The 27908-nt window shown below is 51.5% G+C and overlaps 3 protein-coding genes across 5 annotated transcripts in view; 1 reads left to right on the top strand and 2 right to left on the bottom strand.

Annotated features, from left to right (window-relative positions):
- Positions 1 to 27363, bottom strand: part of IFT140 (intraflagellar transport 140) — a 284193-nt gene extending 256830 nt beyond the window's left edge. Inside the window, exon 1 of the mRNA XM_070413315.1 lies at positions 27353 to 27363. The gene's annotated coding sequence lies outside the window, so the exon portion shown is untranslated. The remainder of the gene's footprint in view (positions 1 to 27352) is intronic.
- Positions 11 to 6122, top strand: NUBP2 (NUBP iron-sulfur cluster assembly factor 2, cytosolic). Of its 3 annotated transcripts, none has more exons than XM_070413292.1 (7): positions 11 to 89; positions 3340 to 3458; positions 3606 to 3804; positions 4717 to 4871; positions 4989 to 5099; positions 5254 to 5323; positions 5896 to 6122. In XM_070413292.1, the coding sequence occupies exons 1-7, from the start codon at positions 74 to 76 to the stop codon at positions 6036 to 6038; spliced, it is 813 nt and encodes a 270-aa protein (XP_070269393.1). In that variant the 5' UTR covers positions 11 to 73; the 3' UTR covers positions 6039 to 6122. The 3 variants fall into 3 exon arrangements, with proteins under 3 accessions (XP_070269393.1, XP_070269395.1, XP_070269396.1); XM_070413295.1 differs by having other exon boundaries at positions 74 to 245; XM_070413294.1 differs by lacking the exon at positions 5254 to 5323 and having other exon boundaries at positions 5896 to 6101.
- IGFALS (insulin like growth factor binding protein acid labile subunit) lies at positions 7377 to 10686 on the bottom strand. The gene is made up of 2 exons (XM_070413775.1): positions 10671 to 10686; positions 7377 to 9393 (listed from the first exon to the last, which is right to left on the bottom strand). The coding sequence occupies exons 1-2, from the start codon at positions 10684 to 10686 to the stop codon at positions 7592 to 7594; spliced, it is 1818 nt and encodes a 605-aa protein (XP_070269876.1). The 3' UTR covers positions 7377 to 7591.
- Positions 27364 to 27908: the final 545 nt, after the last annotated feature.

Here is a 27908-nt window from a genome sequence, read left to right as displayed (position 1 = left end):
GAAGGCTCTTCGCTCGGACTGCAGGCGGACGGAGCGGAGGAAGCGGACGCGAGGCGTGCAACCTGCGGGAGGGATGGAGGCGGTGGCGGGTGAGTCTGCGGGCGCCGCGGGGAGCGGGAAGAGACCGGCCCGCAGCTGTTGGTCGCGACCCTGGGTGTTTAGCGAACCGTCTTATTTGCAATGTAAGGGTCACGGAGACGCACGTGTACTTATGAGTGTAACGTCCTCAAGTTGCAAGTTTTCATGTAAGTGCCGCGCCGCTCGGGAGCGTGAATTCAGGGGAACTCGGAGCACGTGCGCTGTCTGTCGTTAAAAATACAATACTGCCGGTTATGCCATCGTTTTTTGATTTGGTGATACCCCAAGAAAACAGGAAGAAGTCGTTTGAATGTGGGGTTCTAAAAAGACACCAGAACATCACATACTTTTAGTTGTTACAGAAAAACCGGAGAAGAACCAAGCAACGCTCTGAGAGTTTGGAGTTACACTTTATTCACCGCGGTGGGCTTAGTGAAAATGAATTCAAATTCTAAGCAGAGCTACAAGCAGAACTTTCCTTTTTATGAAAGAGCCAGCCCTATGTGCGCTTAATGGTTATCTTGATGGTGGCCTTGAAAACTACACAGTTCTATCCAATTAAAAAAATGCACCTGCCATGGCATTGGGCTATCTAGTCTCTGGCCTACAAGGTCAGACAGCTAAAAGTTGATCTCCCTCATTATTCAAGCAGGTTAGAAAGCAAAGTTTTTTTTTAGAATAAGAGGCCGTCTAGAGAATAGCGGAGAATTCCAAACAGTAATTTTACAGAATAGGGGTTTGCCTTCTCATAGTTATTTGTGGAAGTTTTATTTTAGCTTTCCAAACCTTAATATTTGAAAAAATGAAAGTTCTGTTGGATGGATACAAGCGCGTATCATAGATTTGCAGAGATTAACCAAAGTCGGTTTTCATAACTAGGGGGTTGCCACATTATCTTTTAAAAGACCTCAGGTCTGGTACGTTGGGCACCAAGCTCTTATAGCTCAATTCATCCACCAGATTGTAAACAACACTAGAGGAAAAAATCTGAAACGAGTTTTTTAGAATAAGGGCAGCTTTGCTACAAGGTAAGATCTAGATTGATGCCCTGGCCGGTTTGGCTCAGTGGATAGAGCGTCGGCCTGCGGACTGAAGGGTCCCAGGTTCGATTCCGGTCAAGGGCATGTACCTGGGTTTCGGGGGCATCCCCAGTGGGAGATGTGCAGGAGGCAGCTGATCGATATTTCTCTCTTATCGATGTTTCTGGCTCTCTATCTCTCTCTCCCTTCCTCTCTGTAAAAAATCAATAAAATATATCTTTTAAAAAAAAAAAGATCTAGATTGATCAATTTTTAAAAGAGTTAGCTGCTTTTTTAACCAGGAGGAAATGCAGGTAAGAATCCAAAAGGTCGAACCTGGGTATGCCCAGAGGCCTGGCCTGTTATTTGTATCTTTCTAGAAAGATGCCTTATGTAGGAAGAGTGACAAGCTCGTCCAGTGTATCCAATAATCGTCGTCATTGGTTGGGCTTAAGAATGAAGCTGACCCTGACTTACCCGCAAAGGTGCTCCTCACATTCTTCTGAGGGGAGATACAGCTTTTCTTGCCTTTTCCAGCACAGCCTCGCGCACCTAGTAGGCACTCACATCTAGGTGAATGCACTGGGTTGATGGTCTGTTTATAAACTTTTCAGCTTGCTTAGGGGTGAAAGGTTCTGCGGTTAACCACCAAGGATCGCTGTCTGAGAAGTTCAGCTCCATCCAGTTACCTGATGAGTGCCCTGTTTGGTCTCAGATAAAATTCCCCACTCCCACCAGTAAGGAAAGTGGTCCAGTGATTAGGAGCTTGGCTAAACCAGGATCCAGATCGGCTCTTGTGTTTCCACCTGAGCCCTTCCCTCCCCCCCAGCAAAAGTGAAGTTGACTCCCAAATACCTTTTGATGTTAAAACAATTTCAGTAATTAACCTTTTAAAAAATTCCTCATCCAAGGATATTTTTCCTTTCATTTTTCGAGAGTGGTAGGGAGGTGGGGAGGTGCAGGGGGAGAGAGAGAGAGAAACATCAATGTGAGAGACACATTGATTGTCTGCCTCCCACACGTGTCCTGACCTTGGCTGGGGATTGAGCCAGCAAACGAGGTACAAGCCCTTGACCCTTAGGTCCGAGGACCAACATTCTAACTACTGAACCAAACCGGCCGGGGCTAAGTAATTAACCTTTTAAATTGCTGCAGGGGTGACCTGAAGCCAGGGTCTGGGGCTTCGTGTTTGCAGGCAGTGATCCACGCCGGGGATGTCCCAGCCCTAGGTGCTGGGAGCGGATCTGGGAAAGGCACTTGAATGCATTGGTGACAAGGACCTGCCCGACAGCCAGGGGAGGCGCCCTCTGAGTGCCTCCTAGGGAGACTTTGGAAGTGCAGGCTTTTGAACATGCCCTTGAGAGGTGGGTCAGGAGGAAGGACCGTATCCACTTCTGTGTTGATTGATGAGCCCAGTCTGCGTGTGGGGCGGGTGGAGAGAGCCACTGCGGGAAGCAGGGCGAGGTCCTGAGGGTGCTGTAGTGAGAACAGGGGGTCACTGCGGGGGGGGGGGGGGGTGCTGAGGGCTGTGTGTGCAGGGCACAGGGGTTAGTTGGTGAATATTTATTTGGTGACATTTGGGCTCGTTTTAGGAAGAGGAGCTGGGTCAGAGTGGCTGGCGGCCGACGGGTCTGCAGAGACAACTCTGGTCTCAGGACCTGTGTGGGAGTCAGGATGCCCCTGCCCTTGTGTACTAGGGTTTCTTAAGGCTGGGCTGGCAGCCAGGTGACATTGACATTCACACACACACCCCCCCCCCCCACCCCCCCCACCCCCCATGATTGCAGCTGCCCTGGGTCCCCAGAGCTGTAAGGGTCCCTCCTGAGAACTGGAGGCCAAGGCTGCCTTGAGTGCTTCTCTGACTCCAGAGGAGCGGGCTGGGTGCCTGAAGATCAGACCTGGGCCCTAGGAGCGGGGTGGGAGCTGCCCAAGCACAGAGGTGTCACGGCTGTAACAACCCAGTTTGCATTAGTCTCCATTGGAATCAGCCGGGAGCCAGCAAGCTTTGGTTTATTGCCTGTGTGTGTGCACTTAGACGTGTGCACACTAGACAGAGGAGCAATGTGGGTCATTTTAGGCAAGAGTGGGAGCAGCAGCATTGGAGGAACCAAGGGGTCGGGTCTGGGGCCTTGGGATGAAGGGGCAGGACTCAGGACACAGGAGGTGCATGGTGACCAGTGAGTGAGCAATGAAGAGCATCTGTGGGAAGGGCCTCCTCGCTAACTGGCATCCTTCTGAGCAGAGCCTGGAAACCTGGCTGGCGTCCGGCACATCATCCTCATCCTCTCGGGAAAGGGGGGAGTCGGGAAAAGCACCATCTCCACCGAGCTGGCCCTGGCCCTGCGTCACGCAGGCAAAAAGGTGAGCGCCTGCTACCCTCAACCACAGCACCTGTCCCCTCCTGAGCCGCCCCTGCCCCTTCCCTTCTGGGTAGACACAGGGAAGCCATGCTTTCTTCCTGCCTGGGGAGACACCTACATGCCATGCAGCCATCCTGGCTCCTTGCAGGTGGGGATCCTCGACGTGGACCTGTGTGGCCCCAGCATCCCCCGCATGCTCCAGGCACAGGGCAAGGCCGTGCACCAGTGTGACAGTGGCTGGGTGCCCGTCTTCGTGGACCAAGAGCAGAAGGTCTCCCTCATGTCTGTGGGTTTCCTGCTGGAGAAGCCGGATGAAGCTGTGGTGTGGCGAGGCCCCAAGAAGAATGGTAATGACCAGGCAGGGGCCTGCACTGTCAGCCTTCCAGCCTCCCTTGGCGCTCAATTAGAAAGCCGAACAAGAGCCCTAGCTGGTTTTGCTCAGTGGATAGAGCATCAGTCTACGACTGAAGGGTCCTAGGTTCGATTCCCGTCCAGGGCACATGCCCAGGTTGCAGGCTCGATCCCCAGCAGGGGGCGTGCAGGAGGCAGGCGATCGATGATTCTCATCATTGACATTTCTGTCTCTCCCTCTCCCTTCCTCTCTGAAATCAATAAAAATATATTTTTAAAGATCTGCTTAAAAAAAAAAAGGTGGAACAAGAGCCTGGAGCTGCTGGCCTTCCCCACCCCACGGGCCTCCTGCTGCTCATGTGACCAGTCATGCCTGGACGTGGTGGTGGTGTCCAGATGGCAGGTGTGGGCCCTGGGAGCGAGACAGCTATGTGGCTGTCGGCTATGAGGTCCCCTTCCCCTTGGCAGGACGGGCGGGTATGCTCAGACCTGAGCCCACCCTGTGTGTGTTGGGTGTGGGAGGAGGGGCACCAAGATGGGGCTCCGGTGCCTCAGCACCAGCAGGTGGCATAAGCCCCCTAGTGAGGCTGCAGGTATGTTGGGGGGAGGGTGGGGGCTGCTCCACTCAGGTCATCTTCTCTCGGGCTGTGAAAGCTGAGGTGTCCCCAAGGCTGGGCACAGGTGCCCCAGGAGGGTCTACCGAGGCCTGAGCAGAAGTCTAGCAGAGTAGTGTGGCCCAGCAGCTGGGAAGAAGGCGGTGCTTGTGGGGGACAGGGACAGAGGTGCCTCCCTGCTGCACTGTGCGTCCCCCCACATTCTGAGGAGCAGCGTGGAGGCCGGGTAGAGGCGGTGGGTGTGGGAGACCCCTTTTGAGACCCCAGCCACCTGACTTCCTTGGGTCTTCGCAGCTCTGATAAAGCAGTTTGTGTCTGACGTCGCCTGGGGACAGCTGGACTACCTGGTTGTGGACACGCCCCCAGGAACCTCTGATGAGCACATGGCTGCCGTGGAAGCCCTTCGACCCTACAGCCCCCTGGGGGCCATCGTGGTCACTACGCCCCAGGTACTGCAGAGCATGGTCCCATTTCCCAGTGTGCCACCTCCTCCCTGCTCTGTCTCTCTTCTTGGTTGAGCGTTCAGGATTCCCATTGGCCTGTTCTGGCTCGTCCCTGGTCCCTAGGCGGTGTCTGTGGGGGATGTGAGGCGGGAGCTGACCTTCTGTAGGAAGACAGGGCTGCGCGTGATCGGCATCGTGGAGAACATGAGCGGCTTTGTCTGCCCACACTGCACCGTAAGTCGTGGGAAGTTGTGGGCCGATTACCCATGTGGGTTGTGGTGGGGGCGGGGGCGGGGGAGAAGATGCTGTGCCCCCTATCCCGCTCCCTGGCCTGGACCCCACTCCCTGAGTGCAGAGTCCTCAGGTGGACCCTGCGCCTCTGTCCTAGGAGTGCACCAGCGTCTTCTCCAGGGGAGGCGGTGAGGAGCTGGCCAGACACGCCGGAGTCCCCTTCCTAGGTGAGCGGGTCAGGGCTACCCCTTGGCCTCTGCTCCGGGTGGTCCCACCTGCCTGTGCCCACTGCCCATGGTGGGGGAGGAGGACAGTAGCCGTGTCCCCCTGTCCTCCTTGAGTTGCAGGTATCAATTCATGTCTAATGCTGATCACTGCTGACCAGCTGGAAAGAAACGGCCTGAGGGAAAGGCGTACCCCCAGGCCTTGAGCGGCAGCCCAGGCTGGTGCTGCTGAAACCCCCTGGAGAGCAGAAGAGTGGCTTCTGCTCCGGGAGCGCCTTTATGGGTGGGGGTGGGGGACACACGCGTGCGAGGCCACGTGTCCCCAGTGCTTGCCTTGCACTTTCTGCAAGTGGGCAATGTCCAAGGCAGCAGAGCTGGACCTGCTGGGTTGGCTGGTGGCCGTCGAGGTAGAAATTGAGCTCAAGCCCTTCTAGGCACCTCAGCCAGAGTGAGGCTGATGGGTGTCCGCTCTGGGCTAAAGCAGCCTGACAGCAGCGCCTGTGCAGAGGGAAGTGTGTGGACAGGGCCTCCCAGCCTCACGCTCAGCACCTTTCCCCTTCCCTCTGTCTTCGCAGGCTCTGTGCCCCTGGACCCCAAGCTCACGAGGAGCCTGGAGGAGGGCCGAGACTTTATCCAAGAGTTCCCCCACAGCCCTGCCTTTCACGCACTCTCCGCCATAGCCCAGAAGGTTTTGGAGACACCGGCCCAGCTCTCCTGACCAAGGCCTCTCCTGGCGCCACTGTGGGGCTGCAGCTCACAGACTCGGCAGAGGTCCTGGGTGCGGTTCCCGGAACCTGCAGGGCTGGCCTGTAGGGCTGTCACTGTGTGCACCTCCCCCTGCCCGGGCCCTTGGGAGACGTTTTGTGCTTCAGCAGCAGCTGGGCACCAGAGCCACTGACAGTGAGCGGTTCTGCTGGCTTGGTCTGTTGCAGGCCCTGGGGATAGCGAGGGGTTTAGTGCCATGGCCTGAGCTCTGGTGCCTGCGCATTCGCTCTTCATGCCGTGGTACTCACATGCCCCAGACGGACAGGCCACTCCTGATACCTCCACATTGTCCACAAAGCTTGTGGGTCTGGAAGTTGGCTCGGGACTTTGTCGTCCTCAAGTGCCTGGTTGCTGGTGGGGCTGTGAGTGATTGTGATTGAGGACGGGAGCACCCTGTAAGGTATAAACTTCAGAGCCCACAATTAAATGTGTCCTGCCACCATGGTTATAAGTCTGACATTCTAGGTCATTCCGCCTTTGTCCAACCTCAGTGTATGACTGGTTGTATGCCATAGCAGACAGCGTTCACCCTAAGACCCGGGCTGGACCAGCAGGCTGGTTATCAACAGGCCCCTGAGGATTAGGGTGAGGGTGTGTTTGCAGAGGCATTTGATATGTGCATGGGGGCCCGCAGCCGGCCTCCACACTGCAGGGACCTAGGGCAGAGCGAAGAGCAGAGGAGTGTGAAATGCAGTCAGTCCCAGGAAGGCAGGAGGGCAGTCCATTCTGCAAAGCAGAAGACGGGCGGGGGTGCCGCTCTTCCCAAGGGAAGAAGGGCTGTCAGAGGAGATGTAGCAGCTCTGAGGTGGGGGTGTCCAGCAGGGCAACCTTTGGTACCATTTCCATGGATGTTGGGGTACTGAGGAAGGGGCTGTGCCAAGAGGAAGAGGTGGTGGGGCGGGAAGGAAGCACCATTAAGGGGTTTGGCTGGGAGAGGATTGGCGCCTGCTCTGGCCCCGTTTGACACCAGCCGCTGGGCCTCCTGGAGCTGAGGCTGCCTCTGCTGTGCTTCGGCTCCGGGGCTGGGCCGCCTCCGAGAGAACGCGACCTAACAAGGACCTGAGTAAGTGCCCTCCCCTCCTCAGGTGGGGGTGGGCGTCCGGGGGCCGGGGTGGGAGAACATGAAGAGTCCAAGCTCGGGGAGGGGAGTGGAAGGGTAGAGGGACCGAGGCAGCCCCGGGGTGGGCTGAGCTGGCAGCAGGAGCGTTCCACAGGTGCCCCAACTGATGCTTTCCTCCCTCCGCCAAGTTTCATCCCTGTGGGCAAAGGCATGTTTATTCGATTGCTTTTAATGGGTGACAGCTGTGTCCTCGATCCTTCTGATCTGGCCCTCGGGTGCCAGGCCAGCAAACCCCAGGACCGTGTGTTCCCTGAGAAGAACCCCCAACAAGTAAGCAGTGTGGGCCTGGCCTCCGGGAGCTGCGGGGTAGGGCGCCCACCAGGCTCCGGGGATGGCCAGGGCTTGTCCTGACTCCAGGGCAGTATCTGGCCTGGATAAGCGTTGGATCAGCAATGACTAAAGTGGTCCTCGCCAACATCACGCAGGTCGAGTCCCGAGATGCTGGGGGGGCTGGCGCAGGTGATGTTGTTGTAGGTATACACAGGTCGCTGGCAGTCTTCCCCTTCGGAAACAGCCTGGACAAAGCGGGGCACAACAGTGGGATGCTGCAGGGCGAAGGCCCTCAGGGCCTGGAGGGGACAGCCACAGTGCCAGGGATTGCCCTCCAGCCACAGGCGCTCCAGGCCCGCAGGCTGTGGCACAAAGGTCTGCAATGAGTTGTTCCTGAGGCTGAGGTAGCGCAGCCGCACCAGCGGCGAAAGGATGCTCGCAGGCAGGGCCTCCAGGTGGTTGTGCGAGATGTCCAGCCAGAAGGTGCAGTGCAGGGGCCCCAGGACTTCTGCTGACAGTGCCGACAGCCGGTTGCGGGACAGGAGCAAGTACTCCAGCTTGCCGAGACCCTGGAAGAGCTGACCGGGCAGCTGCATTAGCTGGTTTGAGGTGAGGTCCAGCTCCAGGAGCTCAGGGAGCCCCCACAGGCTCTGTTCCTCAATGGCCGTGATGCCGTTGTCCTTGAGGAAGAGCCGACGCAGCCCGGAGAGGCCAGCGAAGGTGTGCTGGCGGATGCGGCCCAGGCAGCTGCCCTCCAGGTGCAGGCTGTGCAGCTTGGCCAGGCCCTGGAACACTCGCACCGGAAGGTTCCGCAGACAGTTGCCAGAGAGGTTCATGACGGCCACGTTCGAGAGGCCGAGGAAGGCCCCCGCCTTGACCTCCTGGATCTGGTTGTCATTGAGTGTGAGCACCTCCAGCTGGCCCAGACCCTCAAAGGCCTTGTCCGGCAGCTGCCTGAGGCGGTTGTGGCCCAGCCGCAGCTCCTCCAGGAAGTGCAAGTCCTTGAAGGTGCGGGGCCGCAGGCTGGTGATGGCATTGTGTGAGAGGCGCAGGACGTGCAGGCCCAGCAGGCCCGGGAAGGTGTCTTCCAGGAGGCCGCCCACACGGTTGTGTGACAGGTCCAGCCAGCGCAGAGCTTTCAGGCCCAGGAACGCCCCCGGGGCCATGGCGCCAATGTGGTTGTGGTCTAGGTAGAGCTTCTGGAGCTTGGGCAACTTGACAAAGATGTTGGCCTTGATGGATCGCAGAGCGTTCCTGCTCAGGTCCAGCTCGCGGAGCTCGCTGAGGCCATGGAAGAGGGGGGGCTGCAGGTAGGTCAGCTTGTTGCCTGCGAGGACCAGCTCACGCAGATTGACCAGGCCCTGGAACACGGTGTCGGGGAGCACGGCCAGGCTGTTCCAGCCAAGGTTGAGGTCCCAGAGGTTGGCCAGGCCATGGAAGAGGCCCTCATCCACCCTTCTGAGGAGGTTGTTGTTGAGGCCAAGTGAGGCGAGACGCGGCGTGTGCAGGAAGGTGCGAGCCCCAAGGCCGCGCAACTGGTTCCGCTCCAGGTGCAGGTGGTACAGGTTCTGCAGGCCCAACAGCACTTTGGGCTCCAGGCTGGCCAGCCCACTGCCCTGCAGGTTGAGGAAGCCCAGGCTGGAGAAGTTGCGGAAGGCTGCCTCGGGGATGGAGGAGAAGTTATTGCCATCCAGCCACAGGGCCCTGGCGCTGTCGGGGATCCCGTCGGGCAGCCGTGTGAGGTTCCGGCAGCTGCAGAAGACGCTGAGCTCATCCGTGTAGTCATCGTGGCCGCAGGTGCAGATGGCTGGGCACTGCAGGCCCTCGGTGTCCCCTGGCACTCCAGGCTCCACTCCCTCCAGGCCACGGGGGCCCAGCGCTGCCCAGGAGACCAGCAGCACTGCCAGGGCCAGGCCTCCTGCAGGGAGAGGAACTTGGGGAGAGGCGGCACTAAGGGGCTCGGATGTGAACCCCGGAGTGAGAGACCTGGAGCCGTCTAGGCCTCAGCCCGCACGTGTGGGCCACCATTTAACTTGGCACCCATTCCACAGCACGCCACCGTGAGAGGCGGTTCTGCTGATGGGACTAGAGGTGTGAGCTGAGGTATGCAGTCGCCCCACTTAAACTGGAAGCAGAAGGCAGGGGCAGGGTGCCCACCGGGTGTTCTCCAGCTCAGAACAATCACAGGACTGACGGGCAATACCTCTTCCAGAGAAAACTAAGGGCTGGCCACCCAGTGATTAGGCCGTGTGTCCATCTGTGTCCCTAACAGGGACAGTCAGCCGGGCCAAGCTGCCAGGTGGGCCTAGAGGAAGACGTGAGCGAGAGAATGTTCTGGAGACAGTCTGAGTGGGTACGTGCTTGTTGCCTTTGGAGGCTGAACAGCGAATCAGATGCGTTTAGCCTGCACCCAGGTACTTGGCCCAGCACCATGGCGAGGAGAGAGCCGGTGCTGGCCGCAGTGGCAGGCAGGGACCCTAGACCAGTGGTCGGCAAACTGCGGCTCGCGAGCCACATGCGGCTCTTTGGCCCCTTGACTGTGGCTCTTCCAGAAAACACCGACTTCTGCGCATGGGCCACGAAGTTTCAATCGCACTGTATGTGCGCGCCCGCACGTGGTATTTTGTGGAAGAGCCACACTCAAGGGGCCAAAGAGCCGCATGTGGCTGGCGAGCCGCAGTTTGCCGACCACTGCCCTAGACCGTTGGCTCAAGACTGTCAACTCACTGGGGTCAGATTTTGTTTCAGGACAAAGGGTGCCAAGCTCCCCAGCAACTCCCAGAACCTCTGCTGGCACTGGGCTGCCCTGCAGAGCTTGGGGTCTCGGTGAGGCAAAGGCAGTGCAGCAGGATACCCCTCACCCAACTGATGGGTCTAGGCCCTGCGATGGAACAAGACAGCAGTGGCTTGGCCTCCAAGTGGCTGGGAGGGCAGCAGGCCCTCGCCCAGCAGGGGTCTCCAGGGCAAGGGCCCTGGTTTGGGGTAAGAAGACACCCACCCTGCCTCCCTTGTGTTGCTGTTCTGGGCCCTTAGGAGGAGGAAAAGGTGACCCTCTGGGGCCAGGCTCAGCTGCACCCTCCAACACCCCTGTGGCCCCATTCCCCCCATGGGCTCCCAAAAGTTCAGCCTAGCCAGAGCCGAGCCATGTGGAGGGCTGCAGAGCCCCAGTGGGCTGGGGGGTCCGGGGAGCCTCACCTTTCCTCAGGGCCATCCCGCATGCAAAGCAGACAGCAGGGCTGCTGGGGCTGGCTGTCCTGCCTTCTGGATTTCCCCACCTCCAGCGCAGCCAGGCCTGTCACAGGCCAGCTCATCCCTGCTGGCCCTGGGCTCCATTAACCCCCTCCTGTCGGGTGGCCAGGTGCCCTGGGAGTAGCTGGCACAGCGGTGAAACTGGGGGCCTGCGTGCATCCTGAAGCCACCCTCAGGGTCCAAGGTGGGCCATGGTGCAGCTCTGAGGGCCAACAGGGCCTGTCCCGTCCCTCCCCCGCTTCTAGCCCAGCCCTGCGGAGTGGGGCCAGCAGGCTGGAGGGGAGGGGACGGGGGGGAGGCGGGGGAGTATGCCTAGGAGCAGCCTGTGAGGGTCGGGTGCTTGGTTAGGTTTGGGGAATCCAGGAAAGGAGCCTCCTATGCTTGACTCCCCTGCCCTGGATGGGCCTCCTTGGGTAGCTCTCTGGGTCTCCCCACCTAGCTGATGGCCATGTGAGGGTTAAGCAGGAGCCACCACATTTCCCAATGGGCCTGCCCATCTGCCCTGGCACACTGACCACCCCCTTCCTAACTTGGGTGGGGTCGCCCAGCCCAGCCTTGGCTTCTCCTGTGACCTCAGGGTCAGCTGGTGTCTGGCCACTGCCCCTCCCCAGCCTCTGCTGGCAAATGCCTGGCAGAGCCCAGCCGCCTGGTGTTTGCTTTTCGCAGGCAGGCGCCACTTTCCCTAGAAGAGAGTGGGGGGCAGGAGGGGGGCCTGGCCTAGGGCCAGCATCTGCCTGCTGGGAGCCCCCATGCTGTCCTGCAGGCTCCTGTGGGGACACAGCCACTCCGTTCTGTAAATAGGGTTCTGTAAATAGGCCGCTGGGATGTGTGCCCAGTGCCTGGCCTGAGGTCAGAACTTAGGTGATGGCTGGCAAGGCTGCTGGAGCCTAGGGGAGCCCCACCACGCCCTTACCCGCCTGTCAGTCTCTGCTCTTCCTGCTCAAACCAGGTACAGTCTGGCCCTCCAGCCATCCCTTCCTCTATGGGGGACCCTCCCTCCCTCCCGTCCACTGTGCCTGCTCTGCCTGGGGTGGTGGGCCTGTGTTTGGAAGGGTCTAGAGTAGGCACAGCTGGGTCTGGGGAGGGCAAGGCTTATTGGTTTAAGGGACTTTTAAATGGAACATTTCTATATCCAACTGGGTGGACAGTGGGGAGAGGAGGCGGGGGCAGGTGGGAGCTGTCCGAATCCTCCCGTCGGGTCTGGAAGCTCCTCACTGGGCCCAGGGACTGGAGCCCTCACCTGCCTCCCCAGTGGCAGCCCCTCCCCTGCCTCCCAGCTGTGGGGTGGTGGTGAGGGGACAGCTTTATCTCCCTCCCTTTTATTGAGCTTGGATCTTTTTCCAGGTCATTTCTCAGCTTCTGAGAAATTATAGATCTGCCTGGGAGAAAGTCCGCACCCAGAAATTTACAGAGTAAACACAGTTACACAGCAGAAAGTGCGGACTCAGCAGGAGTTCTGGGCCAGTGGGGCCTCTTCTCCGTGCTGGATCATGAGGCTGGAGCAGGGTGGGTGCACGTGGACAAGGAGCGTTGGTGTTCCTGACACTGAACATTTGAAGGTTGGGACAGGAAATTCCTGTGATCGAGCTTGCGCGTCTGGAAAAGCCTTACTCAGTAGTTCTCAACCTTCTGGCCCTTTAAATACAGTTCCTCATGTTGTGACCCACCCATAAAATTATTTTCGTTGCTACTTCATAACTGTAATGTTGCTACTGTTATGAATCGTAATGTAAATATCTGATATGCAGGATGGTCTTGGGCGACCCCTGTGAAAGGGTCGTTCGACCGCCAAAGGGGACGCGATCCACAGGTTGAGAACCTCTGCCTTACAGGATTTTGGCAGCTGGGGTTGGCTATTTTTTAATTTTTTTCTTTTTTCTTTTCTTTTTAGAGAGAAAAGCAGAGAGAAAAAACAAACATCAATTGGCTGCCTCCTGCACGCCACCTGAGGACCGAGCCATAACCCAGGCATGTGCCCTGACTGGGAATCGTACCAGCCACCTTCTGGTGCACAGGACAAAGCTCAACCAACTCAGCCACGCTGGCCGGGGCGGGTTGGGAACTTTAAATCTCCTGCGAGTTCGGCAGTAACCCTTCCGGAGTAGCTGGGAGCCCCTCTGTGCTAGGACACCTGAACGCCACCTGCTGCTCTGTCTGCTCTTACCCCAGAGGGGACAGTGGCTTTCCTTGTCTGTGTCTCCTCCATCCCCATGAGATGGCAGCTCAGGCTCACTGGCCGGTGGGCTGTCCTCTCTGAAGTGCAGGTTACAGTCTCTGGCCAATTTTCTATTTGGTTGTCAAGTCTGAATTATAAGATAATTTAAAAAAAAAAAATCACATGAAGATGCAAGCCATTGTCAGGGTGGGGAGCCCATGCTTTCTGCTCTGTAGTTTGTTTTTTTGTGCTCTTGATCATGGTTGTGGCGAGAGTTTAATGTGGTCTCTCATAAGCTGTTCCTTAAATCTTATGAACTTGATTTCCCAAATACCAACAGTAAAGATGGAAAAAGTCCAGAAAGGTTTTTTTTATGTAGTCCAATTTATCAAACTGGTTTCAGGTCCTATTTGTCACATGACTTTTATGATCTTCTAAAATACCTTGAAAACATGTTACCCTTCACCTTGGCATCTGCAGGCTACCTGCTCTCCAATCCACTTCCTAAGCATGTAAGGCCGAGCTCACATTTCATTCTTCTCAGTGGGTCCCCAGGGCTCACTACCATTTAGTTCGTGGCTGTCCTTGCTCCCTGCTCCTCAGTGTCCACGTCAGCGAGGGCCCTTTCTGGGCTCTCCTTGCCCCCTCAGCTTCCCCCTGCACCATGGAGGCTTTTCAGTGGGTCTCGGTAGCTGGTGGAGCAGGCCCTCCCTCCGCTTCCTCCTCTGAGAGCACTTGGCTACTCAGTCCTTTGCATTTCCTCATCTGCTGCGGGAGCAGCTTGTCAAGTATCTAAAATGAAGCCAAAAGACTTTTTTTAAAAAGATTTTTTTTTAGGCCTGGCCGGAGTGGTTCAGTGGTTGAGTGTCAACTTATGAACCAAGAGGTCGCGGTTTGATTCCCGGTCAAGGCACTTTCCCGGGTTGTGGGCTGGATCCTCAGTGTGGGGCGTGCAGAAGGCAGCCAACCAGTGGTTCTCTTATCATTGATGTTTCTCCGTCTCCCTCTCCCTTCCTCTCTGAAATCAATAAAAATATACCTATTTTTCAAAGCCAATAAAGATTAAAAAAATATAATTTTTTTACTGATTGTTAGAGAGGAAAGGAGAGGGAGAGAAACATCCATCAGCTGCCCCTGCACACCCCCTACAGGGGGTGGTATCAGGCTCACCACCAGGGCATGTCCTGACCGGAGTCAAACCAGCAGCCTTTTGGTGCATCAAACCACTGAGCCACACCAGCCAAGCCTCTTGAATTATGAATTGTGTTACAATTTGGGGAGAATTGACATCACAATACTGAGTCTTTTGATATGTGTACATGGTGTAATTCACCTTTTTATTTAGGTCTCCTTTGGTTTCTCCTTTTCTGTAGATTCTGTGTTGTGATTTTGCATATATTTTTTAGATTATTTTTCCTAGATGGTTGTTACTAGATACTATGATAAATATCTTTTCTCCTTTAACTTTGTGGAGATTGAAATTGTTTTCTAAAAATAGGTTGGAAAAACAAAGAATTAACGGATGTGGTGCTTTTACTCAGTACTTTCTTTTTCTTTTTTTTAAAAAAAATATATTTTATTGATTTTTTACAGAGAGAAAGGGAGAGGGATAGAGAGGTAGAAACATCAATGAGAGAGAAACATTGATCAGCTGCCTCCTGCACACCTCCTACTGGGGATGTGCCCACAACCAAGGTACATGCCCTTTGACCGGAATCAAACCTGGGACCTTTCAGTCCACAGGCCTACGCACTATCCTCTGAGCCAAACCGGTTAGGGCTACTCAGTACTTTCTTAAACATCTTTATTGATATGTGATTCACACATCATAAAATGCATCATTTTATGTATACGTATACAACTCAATGATTATTTTTTTCAATGATTCTTAATAAATGTGTAGGGTTGAGAAATCATACTCATCTAGCTTTAGAACATTCCCATACAGTGTGTGGTCCTCTGTGTCTTACCTTATTCACTTAGCGTAGTGTTTTCGGTTCATCCACATGAGGAAGTGTTAATTTTCACTCCTTTTTATGGCTGGATGGTACTCCATTGTATGGATTTGCCCCATTTTGTGTATCCATTCATCAACTGATGGACATTTGGGTTGTTTCTATTGGGGTTATTACTCTTAATGCTGCTATGAACATTTGTATGTGACCCTTTGTGTGGATGTGTATTTAATTCCTGCTGGAGTGCTTCCTAGGAGTGGATTACTGATTCATAGAGGATTTATGTCTTAAAACAACAACAACAACAAACCTGTTGCCCTGGCCAGTGTGGCTCAGTTGGTTGATCATCATCCTGTCTACTGAAAGGTTGCCAGTTCAATTCCTAGTCAGGGCACATACCTAGGTTGCCAGCTGGATCCCCAGTGAGGGCATGCGGGAGGCAGCCAATCAATGTTCCTCTCTTCCTCTCCCTCTCTCTTTAAAAGCAGTAAAAAAAGTTTTAAAAAATGATACTCCAGTTGTTCACATCCTCACCAACATTTGGTATGGTTACTTTTTTATTTTGAGCGATTCTAATTTTAATTTGTTTTCTCTAACAATGATGTTGGGCCCTTTTCATATGTTTATTGGCCATTCTTATAACTTATTTGGTGAAATGTTTGTGTATTCAAGACTTTTGCCCCTTTAAAAAAAATCTTTATTGTTGAAAGTATTACATATGTTCCCTTTTCCCCCACATTGACCCCTGCTACGCCCCCAGACCTTCACCACCCTATTGTCTGTCCATGGGTTATGCATATATGCATACAACTTCTTTGATCACTTCCCATCCACCTACCCTCCCCTTCCTCTGCGATTCTGCAGTCTGTTCTATGCTGCTATGTCTCAATTTATTTTGTTCATCAGTTTATTTTGTTCATTAGATTCCACATATGAGTGAGATCATGTGATACTTTTTCTCTCTCTGACTAGCTTATTTTGCTTAGTATAATACTCTCCATATCCCTCCATGCTGTCTCAAAGGGTATGAGAGCCTTCTTTTTATTTTTTACTGCTGCACGGTATTCCATGGTATAAATGTACCATAGCATTTTTATCCACTCATCTACTCTTTTGCCTATTTTTAAATTGAGTTGTCTTCTTAGTAAGTTCTGATTCCCTAGATCAGTGGTCGGCAAACTGCGGCTTGGCAAACTGCAGCTCACAAGCCACATGCGGCTCTTTGGCCCCTTGAGTGTGGCTCTTCCACAAAATACCACATGCGGGCACGCACATACAGTGCGATTGAAACTTCATGGTCCATGCGCAGAAGTCGGTATTTTGTGGAAGAGCCACACTCAAGGGGCCAAAGAGCCGCATGTGGCTCGCGAGCCACAGTTTGCCGACCACGGCCCTAGCTGGTTTGGCTCAGCGAGTACAGTGTCGGCCTACGGACTCAACAGTACTGGATTCAATTCTGGTCAAAGGCACATGCCCAGTTGCGGGCTCGATCCCCAATGGAGGGTGTGCAGGGGGCAGCTAATCAATAATTCTCTCTCGTCATTGATGTTTCTATCCTTTTCCTTCCTCTCTCAAATCAATAAAAACATTTTAAAAAAATAAGTTGTCAAATTTTATACATTATGGATATAAGACTTTATATATTTTGAATGATCAGATATGACATTTGTAGGTATTCTTCTCTATGACTTGTCTCCTCATTTTTAAAAATATTTTTTGTTGGTTTCAGAGAGGAAGGGAGAGAGAAATAGAAACATCAATGATGAGAGAGAATCATTGATCAGCTGCCTCCCGCACACCCCACAATGGGGATCAAGCCCACAACCCAGGCATGTGCCCTGATTGGGGGATCAAACAGTGACCTCTGAGTTCATAGGTCAACACTCAACCACTGAGCCATTGGCATGTCTCCTCATCTTTTAAAATGCTGTCTTTTTTAAAAAATATTTTTTTATTGATTTCAGAGAGGAAGGGAGAGGGAGAGAGAGATAGAAACATCAATGATGAGAAACATTGATCGGCTGCCTCCTGCACACCCCCTTCTGGGGATCGAGCCTGAAACCCATGGAATGTGCCCTTGACAAGAATTGAACCTGGGACCCTTCAGTCCACAAGCTGATGCTCTATCCACTGAGCCAAACTGGCTAGGGCTAAAATGCTGTCTTTTTGAAGTGCAAGTTTTTTACTCTAAGTCCAATTTATCAATTTTGTTCTCTTTTATGGCTCACATGTTTGGTGTTGTGTCTTACTCTGCCTAATCCAAGATCACAAAATTTTCTCCTGTTTTCTTCTAAAAGCTTGATTACTTTTAGATGTTATATTTAAGTCTATGATCCATTTAGAGTTAGTGTATAATGTGAGATGAGGGTCTAAGTTCACTTTTTTATGTATAGATACCCAATTGTCCCAGCACCAATTGTTGAAAAGACTATAATTTCCCCCATTGAAATTTCTTGCATCTTTGTTGAAATCAGTTAACCATAAAGATAAGAATTTATTTCTAGACTCTCAGTTCTGATCCATTAAACTACATGCCTATTATCCTTGCACCAATATATTACTGTGGATTTATAGTAAGTTTTGAAATCAGGCGGTGTAAGTCCTCCAACTTAGTTCTTTTTCAAAATTGGTTTGGCTCTGCCCTAGCTGGTTTACTCAGTGGTTAGAGCATTGGCCCATGGACTGAAGGGTCACAGGTTCAATTCCAGTCAAGGGCACATACCTCGGTAGCAGGCTTCATCCTGGCCCCAGTTGGGGTATGTGCAGGAAGCAACCAATTGATGTGTTCCCCCGCCCCCCACCTTCTCTCTAAAAATCAATGGGGAAAAATATCCTTGGATGAGGATTAACAAAACAAAAAATGTTTTGGCTCTTATAAGTCTTGTATTTCCATATAAATTTTAGGGTCAGTTTACTTTCTCCCCAAAATCCTGCTGGGATTTTGATAGGGATTCCATTGGACCTATAGATCAATTTGGGGAGAATTTATATCTTTTTTTTTAGTGTTTTTATTTTTACTTGAATTTGTTGGGGTGACATTGGTTTATAAAATTATATAGAGTCAGGTATACAATTCCATAATACTTCTGTATATTGTGAGAATTGACATCTTAATCGTCTTTTAATGGAATATGGAGTATCTTTCCATTTATTTGGATCTTTAATTTTCCCTTATCAGATTTTTATAGTTTTTAGTGTATAACTCTTACATTACTTCTGATAAATTCCTAAGTTTTTGGCCTATTAGTACATAGAAATAAAATGGATTTTTTTTTTTCATTAATCTATATGCTAGGACCGTGGTCGGCAAACTGCAGCTTGTGAGCCACATGCGGCTCTTTGGCCCCTTGAGTGTGGCTCTTCCACAAAATACCACATACGGGCGTGCACGTACAGTGCGATTGAAACTTCGTGGCTCATGGGCAGAAGTCAGTTTTTGGCCTGGGCGAGTCTATTTTGAAGAAGTACTGTTGATATTTGGCTCTGTTGAGTGAGTTTGCCAACCACTGTGCTAGGACCTTGCTAAACTTACAAGTTCCAGGTAGATGTATGTATCTGGATTCCTTAGGATTAACTATATATAGGATCAAGACATTTTTACTTCTTTCAATATGTGTACTACTTTGTGTGTGTGTGTGTGTGCCTTATTGCACATCCAGTACAGTTTTGAGTAGAAGTAGCAAGAGCAGACATTCCTACCTTGTTCCTGATTTTATAGAAAAGCACTGTCATTTGCCATGAATATGATGCTGATATTTTTCATAGTAGATGCTGTGATAGGCACTGATGCTCCCCCACCCAAAGATACCCATGTTGTTATCCCTGCAATCATGAATATGTCAGGTTACATAGCAAAGGAAATTAAGGTTGCTAATCAGCTGACCTCAAAATAGTGAGATAAGTGGATTTTCCAAGTGGACCAAATGTAATTACAAGGGTCCTTAAAAGTGGAAGAGGGGGTCAGAAGAGGTCCTGCTCTCCTGGAGGAGTATCCCCCTACCCGCTACTTTCTGAGTTTGTGAAGTGATTGGTTACTGATAGAATGCATTAGTGAAGGCATGTAGGCCTGGGCTTCCCTTGGCATGAAGACGTAAGGCTTTTATCAATTCAATTTTTTGTTATAGGTCTATTCTGATTTTGTTTGTGAGGCAATGTGAGAAGGACTTGATCCACAGTTGCTAGCTTTTGAATATGGAGGCAGGAAGCCAGGAGCCAAGGAAGTAGGCACCTCTAGAATCTAGAAAAGGCAAGGAAACAGATCCTCCTCCCGCTGAAGTCTCCAGAAGGAAATAGGCCTGCTGACCATCCAGTGCAGCTCATGTCAGACTCCTGACCTCCAGAACTGCCAGTGGTAAGTCTGTTGTTTTTAAGTCACTAACTTTGTAGTGACTGGACACAGCAGCCTTCAGAAATTGTGTCCTTTGTAGGTGGAGGAAGCTCTCTTCTATTCCTAATCTGTTGAAAGCTTTTATTATGAATGGGTGTTGGATTTTGCCAAATGTTTTTCTGCATCCACTGAGATGATATTGTGGGTTTTATCTTTTCTTCATTAATATGGTCTACCAGTATTTGAGCCCAGCCAGAATGGCTCAGTGATTGAGCATCAACTTATGAAGTAGGGGGTTGAGGTTTAATTGTCAATAATCAGGGTACACGCCCCTATTTCAGGCTCAATCCGCAGTGAGGGGCTTATAGGAAGCAGCCAATCAATTATTCTCTCTCCTCATTGATGTTTCTATCTCTCTCCTTCACTGAAGTCAATAAAGGGATATATATATATATATATATATATTTATGTATTTATTTTAATGTTCTATTTGAAACAGACCACTTTTAGATACTAGTATAAATATCTACTGCTTTTAGATATTTAACCAACCTTGCATTCCTGTGATAAATCCTATTTGGTAATGGTGTATACTGTTGGTATTGCTGTATTTGGGTTGCTAACTTTTTATGAAGGATTTTACGCCTGTATTCATGAGAGACACTGATCTACATAAGGGACATTGGTCTCGTTTTCTTTTTTTGTGATATCTTTGCCTGGCTTTGGTATCAGGATAACATTAGAGCCATAGAATGAGTTGGGGAGAGTTCCCTCCTCTATTTTCTGAGAGTTTGAGAGTGATTGGTGTTACTGATAGAATGCATATATCTAATTCCACTGGGGTTAGAGAATATATTTTGTATAATTTCAGTCTCAATATTTATGGTGATGAATTTTGTGGCCTAAGATAGGGTCTATCCGGGAGAGTGTTTCATAGGTACCTGAAAAGGATATCGGTGGAATGTTCTATAAATAAGTAGGTTCACTTGAATGATAGTGTTCAGTCCTCTTTATCCTTGCTGATGTTCTGTCTAGTTGTCCTAAAATCTCCATTTATTATTGCTGAATTACCTATTATTCCTTTCAGTTTCTAAAATTCTTTTTCCCCATTGACTGCCTTCCACCGCTGCCCATTGAAACCAGACATGAGCTATTTGTTGCTGCAACAGAGGATTGTTATAACAGAAATCACAGAGAAAAAGAAATTGATTATTGGTTGTTGAGCTTAAGTCAAGGTTATGGCCTAAGAATATCTGCTGACAAACAGAACAGAACAACTCTAAGCTAGGGGTGCGGGGAGAGTGAAGAGGAAGAGGAAGGATCTGGCTCCTGATGTCCTGCTCCTTGGCCTCTTACCCCCATATACCACCTGGCCCGAGTGGAATCCCAAATTGGCTTGAGGGTCTGAGCTCAGAGTTCAGAAAGCAGATAGAGGCACGTGGGAGGGGTGTGTGTGTCCTGGGCCTTCCTCTCAGGATCTCTCTAGGGACCCTAGGCCAGGCTCCCTGGATTCGTGGAGATCGCTTCTTCCCCAGGTCTCTCTGCTGCCCCAGCTCAGAACCAGTCACCCATAGAAGAGGGGGACCAGGAGAGGCCTCTCCTTTTACAGTTCTACTTACAGGTTAATATAATGATCACAAGTTTCAGAGTACTAGGCAGAGGTGGGGGCTGCACAGCGTTGGGAATGTACTAAGTGCCTCTGAATTGTACATTTTTAAGTGGCTAATTGTATGTTGTATGAATCTCACCTCAATTTAAATAAATAGACTCTAAAAGGTTTTTATTGCTACTAAAACCCAAGTGACTCTGTAGCTAGAGAGAAACGTACCGCTGGGACTCGTGCGGGACACACAGCAGATCAGTTGGGTCGCTGTGGAAGCAAACAGCAAGGACCTGGTCAGGCCCATGTTTGGCCCGCACGACAGAAGAGAGCAGCTCCCATGGGCATCAGTAAAGGGTCAGACCAAACGCACAGGGACAAGGCTTAGTGAGAGATGGAGCCCGCATCCAGAGCAGTCAGGAAATACTTCAAAGTAAAAGTCCTCAGCCCTAGCTGGTTTGGCTCAGTGGATAGAGTGTCAGCCCGCAGACTGAAGGATCCCAGGTTAGGATTCCGGTCAAGAGCATGTACCTTGGTTGCAGGTTCTCCAGCCCTGGTTGGGGTGCGTACAGGAGGCAACCAATGTGTCTCTCTCACATTGATGTTTCTGTCTCTCCCTCTCCCTTCCACTCTCTAAAAATCAATGGGAAAATATCCTCGAGTGAGGATTAACCAAAAATAAAAATCCTCGGAAGAGGGAAGACACTGGTTAGGAATCAGTAACAAGGACTGTTTCTATTTGATGGCATCATTTCAGTCCACCTCGGATGCCTGACCCGTTGTCAGGGAAGATGTGTTGTGCCTGACACTGGGTACTCAAGGATTTTTCGCTTTCCTCGAGTAGTAGAGAAAGCAGGAGCCCGAAGCAAGAGGCAAACAGCAACTAGAGCTCTGTCGGGGAGAGGGAGTCCGGATAAGGACATTGCAGACATGAGTAAACGCAGGAAAGAAAAACTCACCAAAAGCAGCTGAAGAAGAATAGAAGTAGCCCTGTAACCATTAAAAGTACCCACAAAAGAAGACACCAGGCTCAGACTAGAATTGCCTTCTACAAACTTCTGAATAAGAAACATTCCTAGAGTCGGCCGGGTGGTCAAATCCCTCTAGTGTTAACTACAACAATTAAGGCTTCGCTAGAACAAGACTGCGCACAGAGACCACAAGGGGGTGCACCAAGAAAGCATAAAAGATGCGGAGACAAAAAAACATGACAGAAATGGAGGATATGGAGCTAAGAATCGCAATTTTGAGGGCTTGCCATAAATTCGTGCAGAGCCTCACGAAAACTAATGAGACCCTCGATGCTACGATAAAGAAATTAGAAAGTAAGCATACACGGACTGAAATAAAGAATATTATACCCAATAGCAGACCAGAGGAGTGCAAGAATCAAACCAAAGATTCGACAAAAAACACCCAATTGGAAAAGCATAATGAAAAAAGAATCCGAAAGTGTGAAGATAGTGTAAGGAGCCTCTGGGACAGCTTTAAGCGGACTAATATCAGAGTCATTGGAGTCCCAGAAGATGAGAGACAGCAAGATATTGAAAACCTATTTCAAGAAATAATGGCAGAAAACTTCCCCCACCTGGAGAAAGAAATGGACTTACAGGTCCAAGAAGCGCAGAGAACCCCAAACAAAAGGAATCCAAAGAGGACCACACCAAGACACATCATCATTAAAATGCCAAGAGCAAAAGACAAAGAGAAAATCTTAAAAGCAGCAAGAGAAAGAGGCTCAATTACCTACAAGGGAATACCCATACGACTGTCAGCTGATTTCTCAACAGAAACTTTGCAGGCCAGAAGGGAATGGCAAGAAATATTCAAAGTGCTGAATACCAAGAACCTACAACCAAGATTACTTTATCCAGCAAAGCTATCATTCAGAATTGAAGGTCAGATAAAGAGCTTCACAGATAAGGAAAAACTAAAGGAGTTCATCACCGCCAAACCAGTATTATATGAAATGCTGAAAGGTATCCTTTAAGAAGGGGAAGAAGAAGAAAAAGGTAAAGATACAAATTATGAACAACAAATATGCATCTATCAACAAATGAATCTAAGAATCAAGTGAATAAATAACCTGATGTACAGAATGAACTGGTGACTATAATGAATCAGGGACATAGAAAGGGAATGGACTGACTATTCTTGGGGGGGGGGAAAGGGGAATGGGAGATTCGGGAAGAGACTGGACAAAAATCATGCACCCATGGATGAACTCAGTGGGTGGGGAGTGAGGGTGGAGGGTGGGGTGGGAGCTGGAAGGAGGGGAGTTATGGGGGGAAAAAGAGGAACAAATGTAATAATCTGAACAATAAAGATTAAAAAAAAGAAAAAAAATAAAATAAAATAAAAATCTGAAAAAAAAAAAAGAAACATTCCTAAAAAAAAATGTTTATCATTTACCAGAACTAGACAGACTATGAGAAAGGAACCAGCAGCTGACATTCTGATGAAATGGGATTTAGCCCAAGACTCTAATGGCAACTTCGCACTGAAAAACTTCATGTAACTCCCCAGACCAGAGGAGAATGGTCAGCTGATGCAGAAAAAGCAGGTGGTAAGATCCAGTTCCCATCCTGGATGCCTTCTCGCAAAGAAGGAAGGAAGGACCGTGCTCAGTGTAATGACAGGTACTCAGCCTGACCGCCATCCTGGAGGGGAGGAGCGGCCTTGGTGCCCATGGTGGCCACACCTGCCACTTCCTCCTGGCAACACCACTCCCCTGCTCTTCCTCTACCTGATGGTTCCTCTCCGGTTCCAACCTACGAACACCTGAGATCTCGACCTCCCACACGACGGCACCTGTCTCCCGGCTTTAGGGCTCACCACACGCTGGTGACTCCTCACGGGCATTCCCAGGTGGACCTTGCCTTGAACTTCCCTGCCTACCCGGCTGTTTCATAGGCATTTAAGCTCAACTTGTCCAAACCTGACCTCCCACGACTCCAGTGAGTAAATGGACATGGAATCCCCTTAACTTAGCACTCACGCCTCAGATCCAAGCTGGGAGCAAACGCCTCTGCCTGCACCTCAGCTCACTGGGAACTCACCACCTCTCACCTCCACCTGCTGCTCCAGCGACTCTGCCATGACACTCGGAGAAGCCTAGTAGGGTCGGCTATGACCTGCCTCTGCACATCTGAGTGTGGGCGCCAAGTCCTCCCCTCTGCCCTCACAGCCTCGCTCTTCCGCAGACCTGCCCCGGCGCCTCTGCACTTGCTTTCTTTCCCAGGTATCTGGGCAGCCTGCTCCCTATATCCCCTTAATTTTTACTTCATGGCACCTCCTCAATGAGGCCTCCCTTGGGTGCTCTATGTACCTTATCCCTAGTGTTGTTGTTTTCTCTGCAGTGCTCCCTCCGTCTGACCTGCCAGCACTTCTATCATCTCTGCCTTCATCCCTCAGGATGAAGCTCCACAGCGAAGGGACTTCTGTCTGCTCACTCCGAGTCCCTGGAGTGTCCGGCATCTGCCACATCAGCGCATTCAGACGTTTAGGAAACCAGTGAAGTCAGAATAAAGGCCAATGTGTCCACTTGCCTCACTTCAACAGGGAGATCTGGAAAACCACATCCCAGACGGAACTCAGAAGGTCTACAAAGGAAACAACATCAGGGTGAGCAAGTTTAGTGGGTTCCCAGGAACAGAGTCCACGGCCCTTTACTTTCTGACCACTGGGGACATTTAAATGAAGGTGCCATTTACAACACATCAAACCCAAAGTACCTGGGACCACACTGTCCCAGAGAACTGGCCTCTGGGAAGGAAGTTCTAAAACCTGCTGAAAAGACATCTGACAAATAATAATTTCTCTGGCCTTTATCCCTATTGAGGGGAAGGAGCCTCGAATTCCTTAATATGCCCCTGGCCCCCTGAGCTTACACTCATGAGGTGACTCAATGAGGGCTGTCACCAAAAAGGCCTCCCTATGATCAGAGGGTTGGGTGGGTGGGCAGAGCTGGAGTTCAGTCACGTGGTCAGCGATTCCATGGCTGACACAGCGACACCCCAAACTAACTGGACACAGGCTCGTGGCCTTCCTGTGGGTGAGCACCCGGATGTGCCAGGAGGGAGACACGCTTGCACTCCACAGAGAGGTACAGTCAGTGTTCTGGACCCTCCCGACCTCACCCTGTGGGTCTTTCCACTTGCCTGGTCTTGGTTTGAATCCTTTATTCTAAAACTGCTATCATATCCTTTACAATACAATCAGAAGTACGGCGTCTCTCTGAATTCTAAGTCATCCTACTGAGTTATTGAATCCGTGGGGGTCATGGGAACCCCCCGAATTTATAGCCAATTGGTCAAAAGTGCAGGTGGCCTGGGGGTCCCAGGCTTCCAGCTGTTGTCTACAGTGAGGGCGGTCATGTTGGGGACGTGCCTGTCACTGGTGGGTCCGTGCTGACACTGGTGGTCAGCACCACAGTGCGCTTTAGTGGCACTGCGTGGACAGCACCAGAGACCCAGTGGATGGACAAGCAGCATGTTCACCTGAAACTCTCCAAACCACACAAAATCATTTCTTCCCAATCTAGTGAGTCATATCACTCCAGTCCGAATTCCAGGTAGCAGTATCCTAATGTTTATACATAAGGGCAAGGGGCCAACGCTCTCCTAAAGGCCGAGGCTGGGTCGTGTCCCGGCCTGGAAATGAAGAACTACCCTAAAGCTGCAGAGACAGGGGAAGGGGCTGGCGCCAGGACAGTGGGCATAACAGACCATGGAGCCACAGGGCATGTGGCACCTGGGACGCTCCCCAGCGCTGGCAGGGCCGACGGAGAGGGGCACCGGGTATCCAGTCACCAGCATAAATAGCATTTCCACATGAATTATAAACAGTGTGAAAAGCAAAACAGAAACGACTGCGTGAAATTACAGGAGGCATAGAGAGGAGAAAGCATTGTTCAACAAGACACAAAAGCTTTTACCATGATGTGAAAAAGGATGCATTTGAGATTTGACTATAAGAAGTTAAGAATTTCTTCAACAGAGCACTGGAGTCTGAAGCTGGCAACAAACTAGGTGACAACTGTCCACGCCCACAAAGAACTCGGGAAGTCTGCCGCATGGAGTGAAAGGACTCTTGGTCAATAAGAAGCAAAACCCAGTAGGAAACCACCTGGAGCCGTGATCAGTGCGCTGTGCTGGAGGGGCCAAGTATTCTCAATTCACATCTCTTTCCACCAGCGCCCACTGCCGCTGCCGCAGGGACTGGAGGGCAGGGCTTCCAAGCTGTGGATCCAGACCCAGGCACGGGCCACAAGTCCAACCTCAACCGTGAGACCACCTACAGCCCAGAGCCCACCAGGTCTCAGAGGGAGGGCGGCTGCAGGACCCAGCACACCAAGGTGAAAGCACCCATTCTTTTTTTTTTTTTTTAATCCTCACCTGAGGCTATTTTTCCACTGATTTTTTTAGAGAGTAGGAGAGGGAAAGACAGAGAGAAACATCAATGTAGGAGAAACACATCAACTGGTTGCCTCCTGCATGAGCCCTGACCAGGGCCCGGGCCGGGGAGGAGCCTGCAACCAAGGCATGTGCCCTTGACTGGAATCGAACCCATAACCCTTTGATTCGCAGGCCAACGCTCTATCCACTGAGCCAAACTGGCCAGGGAAAAGCATCCATTCTTTTTTTTTTTTTTTTAATAAATTTTATTGATTTCAGAGACAAATGGAGAAAGGGAGATAGAAACATCAATGATGAGAGAGAATCATTGATCAGCTGCCTCCTGCACGCCCCCTATTGGGGATCGAGTCCACAACCCAGGCATATGCCCTTGACTGGAATGAAACCCAGGACCCTTCAGTCCACAAGCCGACGCTCTATCCACTGAGCCACACCAGCTGGGGCAAAGCACCCATTCTTTAGAGCTCAGCTCTCCCAGAGGAGGAGGAGGGATTCCCAGCAGCATGCAGACAGCTGCAGAGTGACCTGCGCCCCAAGCTCAGCAAAGAACAGGGACAGATGACCTTCAGGACCTGCGGACTCTAGGGAGAGCGGCGCTAGACCATCATGCTTTGTCATGACCTGTCTGGGAGGAGCAGTAAAGCTGACATCAGCAGAAGCTGTGGCACACGGGCTGCGTGAGTGTCGTCACAAGGGCAAAGACTGACCAGCAGCTGCAGTGACAGGCTCAGCGAGCAGAGCCTGCACAGACCCAGCGCCTGGCCCTGTGCTTCTGTAATAGATCGAGGCCAAACTGAAAATGTCAAACAGAAGAAAACTTCCAAATCCAGAAAAGAGTTAGTTGGGAACAAACATCCCTTCTTCCTACCACCAAAAACCCTGAATACCACGACACCCCATAGCTGCCTCTACCTGTTCCTCCTTGCTCGGACAGCCCTCCCTCCCGGCCTGGGATTGGGACTTGCTGCAAGAGCCTACCCAGTGTGCCCAGGGCCTAGGCCTAGCCTGACATTGCAGCTAAGGAGCCACCCCGAGAATGGTGGCTTCCAGGACAGCCGCAGTTCGAGTATTCTCAGGCAAAAGCAGAGGGTACAGCGTTTGAGCAGGGCCACCTTCATAGAGAGCTCAGCCTCGGGCCTCTCCACACTGCCACTGGGAGGAAGGACGCGGAAACCTCTCCCGGCCCGGGCCTGAGTGGACCAGACCTTGAGCAAGGCTGCACGTGCTGGCGGTCGTGTCTTACAGCCACATGGGCACCTGGAGACTCTCCAACGCAGATGGTATCCTGGAGTCCCCTCCGGTCAGCTTCTTTGCCCACACGGGTCCCTGGGAACGTCTCCAGACCAGGCCCGCCTTTGCAGGGATGGGGTGTGCAAAGTGTGAACCTCTGTGAATACCACGTGGCAGAGGTTCCCAGCCTGACTCCCGCAGGCCTGGCCCCAGCCTCTGGCCTCAACGGCACCAGTGACCCAGCCCAGGGAGGTCCTCAAGGCCTGACTGCATCAACACAAAAACGATTTTGTGAAGATGACACAGGATCCTTGAGAGAATGACTTCCTCTAGAAGTAGCTGGGGGAGAGGAAGAGGAATGGGCGTGACAGCAGCTCCCTTCTTGTGGTGCCAGGACAAAGAGGAGAGCACACCCCCTTCTAGGGGCTCTGTTCTGGTGAGCACGGGGCTGCTGGAGAAAGAGGGACAGCTCTTATTGGGGTGTCATGCAGGGGCCCCAC

The sequence above is a fragment of the Myotis yumanensis genome, unplaced genomic scaffold (genome assembly GCF_028538775.1).
Source record: "Myotis yumanensis isolate MYYU_CA2020_CCGP unplaced genomic scaffold, mMyoYum1.0.hap1 SCAF_4, whole genome shotgun sequence".
Classification (NCBI taxonomy): Eukaryota; Metazoa; Chordata; class Mammalia; order Chiroptera; family Vespertilionidae; genus Myotis; species Myotis yumanensis.
The sequence above is the reverse complement of the archived record's forward strand: the minus strand, read 5'-3'. Positions and strand labels throughout refer to the sequence as shown.

Bases quoted from the DNA above. Each gene is read 5' to 3' on its own strand.
- NUBP2 (XM_070413292.1), top strand. The intron at 3,805-4,716 runs GTAATGACCAGG...GGGTCTTCGCAG, and splicing joins GCGAGGCCCCAAGAAGAATG to CTCTGATAAAGCAGTTTGTG. The intron at 5,324-5,895 runs GTGAGCGGGTCA...CTGTCTTCGCAG, and splicing joins CGCCGGAGTCCCCTTCCTAG to GCTCTGTGCCCCTGGACCCC.